Source organism: Gaeumannomyces tritici (genome assembly GCF_000145635.1).
Source record: "Gaeumannomyces tritici R3-111a-1 unplaced genomic scaffold supercont2.4, whole genome shotgun sequence".
NCBI lineage: Eukaryota > Fungi > Ascomycota > Sordariomycetes > Magnaporthales > Magnaporthaceae > Gaeumannomyces > Gaeumannomyces tritici.
The window spans coordinates 1,824,204-1,830,830 of record NW_008804548.1 but is presented as its reverse complement, the minus strand read 5'-3'; the positions used below and the strand labels follow the sequence as shown (position 1 = coordinate 1,830,830).

At 57.3% G+C, this 6,627-nt stretch overlaps 2 protein-coding genes across 2 annotated transcripts; both read right to left on the bottom strand.

The window, feature by feature from the left end:
- Positions 1-1,223: 1,223 nt before the first annotated feature.
- GGTG_08046 (RAN protein kinase) lies at positions 1,224-3,010 on the bottom strand (the record flags this gene model as incomplete). Its single annotated transcript, XM_009225882.1, has 2 exons — positions 1,224-2,179; positions 2,335-3,010. The coding sequence occupies 2 exons, from the start codon at positions 3,008-3,010 to the stop codon at positions 1,224-1,226; spliced, it is 1,632 nt and encodes a 543-aa protein (XP_009224146.1).
- A 2,606-nt stretch (positions 3,011-5,616) lies between these two features.
- Positions 5,617-5,820, bottom strand: GGTG_08045 (hypothetical protein; the record flags this gene model as incomplete). Its single annotated transcript, XM_009225881.1, has 1 exon — positions 5,617-5,820. One exon carries the CDS (start codon positions 5,818-5,820, stop codon positions 5,617-5,619), a length of 204 nt encoding a protein of 67 aa, XP_009224145.1.
- Between the last annotated feature and the right edge of the window lie 807 nt (positions 5,821-6,627).

Here is a 6,627-nt window from a genome sequence, read left to right as displayed (position 1 = left end):
TTTATTATTTTTTTTTTTGGTTTTTGTGGCTTTTTTTTTTGCTTCGTTCTTTCTCGGCGCCTCAGTACCAGATATGGTCATATGGCTGAATATCTTCTCAGATCCTGGTAGAGGATGTTGCGCCCTGTGTTTGGGTTTGACCCGCGTCAATGTCTAAGAAACCAAATATTCGCTTGGCTTTGTTCTTTCGTGATCCCATGTTTCCCCAAGTCGCAAAACTGCAAACGCGCGTGCTGCCCAAATCAAACCTCTTGGCCCCAAGATGGCGGAGGGTGTACAGAGAAGTGGGATAAAAAATAAAGGGGATAAAAAATGAAGTGGTATCACCAAGAAAGTGTGTCTTGCGGGAACCCTTCCCTCCCGAGCTCCGGATTTCCCTCGAACCTGTGGTCAGGGTCCGCGTGGAAAGCGAGAGAAAAACAAAGTAAATGTGAATAAAACGAATACCGCCCAACCGGTTCTTCCGGAGGAAGCCCAAAAAGCAAAAAGCCGACTTGACCAAGTAACCAAAAAATCAAGAGAAAAAAAACTTCAAGCTTTATCTTTGAAGCCCGCCCCCTGTCCTGCGCCGTCATGGAAAAAATCAAAACAGCTTTCGTCTCCATGGCTTGTTTGGTTGTCCGCTCCTTTGGGAACTCGGCGCCAGTGCCCCTGGAAGTAGATGTCGTAACAAAGGGAAAATAAACGAGATGTGATGATAAAGAAAAGAAAGCGGTCCTTCCGTCGTAGTCGTGTCCAGGCTGGAATTAAATACAGTATGAGTAGTGTTGGAGTTGTTTGGGGTATAAAAGAATAAAGACTGAAAAAAGGAAAGATCAAGAAAAAGTACCGGCTTTTTTTTATTGGCTTTTGGTGTTGTCCATTGTAGAGATGGATCCTTTCCATGGGAATATCTCCAGCTGGAAAGGTTCCCTGTGCGCGGACGCAGTGAGGGGATGTGGATGGGTTTCGCTGGCACCCGGATGGCTCCGGATACCAAGGCGAAGAAAACGTTGGGGTGTGGGCCCAGTTTGTATTAAGAACTGGAGTCCACGGTTTTGTAGAACGACGACGGCGGCGGCGGCCGTCCTCATCCGGCATGGTTCCGAGGCAGCTCCATCCACGGCCAAGAGAGACCAAGCGGGCGCAACCGGTTAGAGACACGTCATGGAGACGCCCTGGGTTCCCGAGACCATCTGGAGATGGGAGTGTCGGATAACGTAGTTTAGAGATGCCATAATGCTTTAGTAGCAGGCAAACATAGGGACCTGAGCGTGGTGGGGGTGTTGGTGGAAGGGAGCCGGATGGGGATGGTGCATGACTGGTTGGGGTACCTGGTGCTGGCCGGGGTGCGCGAACTTGTACATGACATCCAGGATGTAGGGGAGTTGGTGCTGGTGGAGGTAGGGGGCAGGTGGCTGCGGGGCCACCTTGGGGCCAAAGAGCTGCTGTTGCGGCTGCGCCATGTGGAAACCCATGTTCATGTGCGGCTGCACCGGCACGGGCTGCTCCTGGGGGAACTGGTGGTGGAAGGACGACTGGTGGTGGAGGTACTCGGACGGGAAGCCGACGTGGTGCTGAGCCTCGGCGTCGTAGATGGCGGCACAGATCTCGGGCTGGGGAGGCGGCGTCACGGCTCCGCGGGGCTCGGGGCAGAGGTCGTCATCCTCCTCGAGCTCCTCGAGGCTCGAGCAGCTCGAGGTCATGGAGCCATCGTCGGAGGATGCGTCCGAAAGCGAGTCGTCGGAGGAGGCGGGCGAGAGAGGGGCGTCGTCGTACTCGAAGTCCTCGTCGTCGTCGTCGTCGACGATGGCGTCCTCGTAGTCGGAAACGTAAGACTCGGGCGAAGCGGGCGGCGAGACTGGGCTTGCCGCGGCGGCCGGGGCCGAGACCTGTTGGGGCTGCTCGGTGAAGCGGTTGCAGGCGAGGATGCGGGCCTTGAGAGCGGGCAGGGTTATCCTCTCGTCGGGGTTCCTGGTAAAGATGGCAGCCAGAATCTCGTTGAGCTCATCAGAGATGGGGAGGATGGTCTTGAGAAAGCCCTTGCTCCTGGTGAAGGCCCGGTAGGTCGAGTCCTCGAACGAGGCCTGCTTCCAGGGGTTGCGGCCACAGGTCAGGTTGACTAGGATGACACCCAAGCTCCAGACGTCGTTGGGGGCGCAGTAGTAGTAGGGCCTCCTGGTGGTGTGGTCTAGACACTCTGAAGAGAGAAAGAAAAAAGGGAGTATTAGTTGGGAGGTGCTTGGGGATGGGGGCAGGCAAAGAGGAGCGAACGGGTCGACGGCGGAGAGGCAATTCCTGGAGAAAAACCGGTCGTCGGAGAAGTCGGCGTCGCTTTGAAGGATGAAAACTTACCAGGAGACATGTAAAAAGTGGAACCGCAACCGTAGTCCTCGGACCTGTCTGAAGACGTGGCAAGGCCAAAGTCGGCGAGCTTGACAGTCTCGCCCTGGTTGGACACCAGAATGTTCTCAGGCTTGAGGTCCCGGTGGTAGATCCCCTGGGAATGGCAGTGCTCCACGGCTTCCAGGATCTGGAGGAAGACCTGCTTGGCCAGCGCATCCTTACCAACGTACTGCCCGCACTCGGTGATGTTGTAGAACAGATCACCTTCGGGGCAGTACTCCAGGATAACGTAGGTGCAGTCGGGGTCGTCGATGATTTTGAGCATCGAGACCACGTTGGGATGCGCCGACGCCAGCCAGTGCAGGCGGATCTCCCGAGTCTGGAAGGCAACCTGTCTCCGGTCCAGGGGGGTGCCATCGGCGTTGTACTTGCTGAGCGTCTTGACCGCGTACCTGACGTGAGTCTTGATATCGACAGCCGAGTAGACGACACCGTACGCGCCCGTTCCCAGGATCCCCGTCAGCTGGAGAGTGCCGGCAAGGAACCTGCCTAACCTGTCCTCGGGAGCAGGCTGGACATATCGGGGCTGGATCGGGGCCGACTGCTGTGGTTGTTGTGCGCACTTCAGGGTCTCGAACGGCGATGGCGATGCTGGCGGCGTCGGGTATCCAAACTGGTACTGCATGGTCCTAGATTTCCAAGTCTCTCCAGGGGCGGGGGTTTGTTGTTTCGGTAGGGATCCGAATTCCCGGCTGGGCGGATCCGGGAAGGAGGCGAAAGAGAGAGAGAGAGAGAGATAGAGAGAGAGACCTGAGGGAGTCGACCTTGCAAGGGCAAGGAGCCAACCAAACCGGAGGACAAAGGAGGCAGAGAGAGATCAGAAGATAAGGAAGAGAGGAGACGGGCTCCCGAGGTCCTTTGTGTTCCTAATCCCGGACTGGAGCCTGACCAAAAAGGAAATCCTGGGCAGATTAAGGATCCTGTCGAGAGGATGTTGAGGAATGCGCGTTGGTGGTGAAAAGCCTTAGGAGATCACCAGGTCCCTTTTTTTTTCCCTCGGTTCGCAACAAAGTGACTTCGAGTCAACGAGTCGGTGTCGCGAGGCGAGAGCGTAGGCTAGGTCGTCGTCGGATGGGGCGGGAATGGCGGATGTGGTGGCGGGTCGAAGTCCTAAGATCTAGCGTGGTGGTCGACGAGGTCCTGAACCTGGAGATAGGGATGGGGGAGAGAGGTAGGGGAGGAGGAAGGAGTGTGGTGGGAAAAAAGGAATAAAAACAAAAGATGGGAGCGTGTAGATGAAGCATCCCGAAGATCAAGGAGGGGGAAGCAAGTGATGATATTCGATGCCCAGTCCCAGAGCTCCTCTCGCTCTCTGCTCGCCGCTCCCCATACGACTTGGCACCAGGCCAGAAGAGGGACAGGGGTGGGTGGAGAGCCTGCGTGGGTTTGAGTGGCTGATGCCCGCCGAAGGGATGCAAGTCTGGAGGGACCCATGTTCCCTCCCATGTCCCCAAGGCGTCCACCAATGCAACCGAGAGCCAGGACACCCCCGTTTGCTCTAAACCTTTGCCTCGTCTGCGAGAAGGGGAGGGGTGGGTGGAGAAGAAGAGAAAGAAAAAAAACGAGAGCAGTGCAGGGGGGGTGTGCGCGTGTGGGGTGGTGTGCAGGATGGGGATGGCAGACCCAAGCCTGCGCGCTGGCAAAGAGACGCAGCTGTGGCCCGTGTCTCTCGGAACAGGCATGGGCAGGCCAGGCCGCTGCGACGCCGTATGCACTGTGCGTGCGACTATTTCCAGGCGCGGACCAGCCCCCGGTCTGGCTGGTGGATCGCCATGGATCATTGGGCAGGCGCCGCTGGGCTTTGATGGGGGATGGGAGTGGGGCTGTCTTGGGCATGCAGTGGCTCGATGGCGTTAGCACGGAGCCCGTTTAGCGGTATGGATGGTGCGGTGATGCTCGTACCACGCCCCCGTCCCCTCTCACACATACTGTTAGTACACACACAACAACACTCACGCCCCCCTCCCGCCAGGCCAGTGGACGAGTGATTTCGTTGTGACATCTGTTATATTGCGCTGCAGTCACACAAGCCCAAAGCCAGCGCCTGAGTGGACGCCCCGAAGGAAGCCCTGGGCCACCGCACCTGGCCTGGCGCTCGCGCGCTGCCTGCACACCCTTGCCCAGGCCGGCCCCTGGCGAATGACGAGCCACCCGACCCGGCCGACAACAGGCAAAAAAAAACGGGCCCTCTGGTTGGGGTTGTCTCTTCTGTGTGTGTGCTGCCTCTCTCTGTGCGTGCGTGTGCGTGTACAGTATGTGTGTGTGTATGTGCAAAGGTGCATTGGCAGTGCGATGAGTCTGGAGTGGCGAGTTGGCCGGTGCTTCTCCTCCCGCTGCTACGGCAAATCACTGCTCGGCGCTGACTCTGGAATTTTCTGCTGCTCTGGTGACTCCCAACAGCTGGGCCCAGAGTCACGTAGGCGGCTCTCCCCCGATTATCTTGTGCACATTGACCGGGCACAGTCGCCATACCGATGCTAGTGTTTGTGTCCAGGATCTGCTTCCACGACCCTGACCTCACTCGCAGTCCTGCCGAGCAGCCGCTCGACGAGGCTGCGTTGCTGTGACCTTGTTTTATTTGCTATTTTATTTGCTATTTTATTTCCTTGATATGTTTGTTTTCCCGAACCCGTATCATCCCTTCTAAGGTTCATGGAACCGCCTGTCTCATGAGCAGATTACTAGGGAGGCTAGCAGGTTGAGCGCAAGGATACAAGCCTCGTTGAGACCACTCCGCATGGCATGGAAGAGCCTTGGACGGCATAGTTTCCCATGGTGTTCCCTCTGTGCTTCCATACCCATCCCCTGGGGAAGGGACCAGGTCTAGGGACTCGGGTTCGCAGGAAGAGACGAGGTATAGCGGAGATCTCCTCGCCCGAGAGCGAAGTGTGTGGGGTGCTGGGCAGCAGGAAACAGACTTTGGGGCCGACAACTCAAAAAGACCAGAGACAAAACGCCTAGTCTGGGATAGCATGCCATTCGCGCCCCCCGGCGGAAACCTTCGGTGTCCGTCTGGCGATTGAGAAACCGTCGAAAAGAACGGTTGGAAATGCCACCCACACCACGACCAACCCAAGAAACCTTCTTTTTTTTCACTCCTTGTTCGCTACATGCCCAGAGAGCGTCTGCCCAGCGGCGTCAATAGGGGATGGACGAAGCATGAGACAGCGGGAGAAAGAAAAGACGGGGTGACCCCACTGGAAGGGGGACAGTAAGTGCTCGGGGAGCGTATCAGAGATCGGATCGAGCAGCTCGGCTGGGGCGATCTTTGGTGCCATTCCTCTTGGTGATCGTAAGGTCGGCCGGGAGGAGGGTCACGCTTGTTTGCATGCAGTTTGAGAGCAGCAGCAGGAGCAGGCGGCAGGCAGGCACACTGTCGGTCTTGTCAGGCAAATGCAGTGACGCGAGGCGACGATCATGGAGGGCGCCGGACATGCTTGGGCGCTGAGAACGTGTGTGCGTGCGTGTGTGTGCAAATCCCTCCAACAGGGAAACCCGCTGCAAACGAACAGAGTCGGGCTAGAAGAGGGATCAACGCCGCCCGCCCCAGGGGGTCGCGGGCAGTCGTCGGTGGCGGGCTTGGCTGGGCGCAGGCCCTTTGTCGCCGTCGCAAGCCGAGCTCTCACTCACTCACTCCGAACAAGGCAGCGACCATTTGGGACTTGAGGCTTGACCAAGAGCAGTCATGGCACGACCGGCGAGCCAAACTAGTCCGTTTCCCGGCCGTGAAGATCTTGTGATTCCTCAGACATTTTTGCCCTGCCCCAGCACATCCAGCTGACCCAGCGGGAAAACAATGGAGGGAAAGGGCGCTGAAATGGGCTGTTTGATCCTGGACGGCAACCCGTGCAGTCTGCAATGAGAGAGGCGGAAGGCTACGCGACGATGCCTCGGTCCTTGCTCTGCTGATGTCCGCGCCGCCGGCGAGGGAGCCGGGTGGCCAAATTCAATTGATCATTCACACCGCCAGGCTTTTCGATCCGCCCGCCAGCCAGCCGGCCAGCCCTCACAACTCAGGCACCCCCATGACAAAATCGTTGAGACCGCAAAATCAATTTTTTCCTACCAACTCCACCGCCCTCAATCCAACCCACGCACAACAAAGCCTCACAACGATGTCTAAAGAGTTTTCCACGCCTAAAAAAGCACGCGTGCAAGCCGTATGCGATTTCCTTGATACAGAAAAGCGTCCCTACAGTTACAATGCCGTCTACGATGGTTAGCCCCTTAGATTTTAGCCCC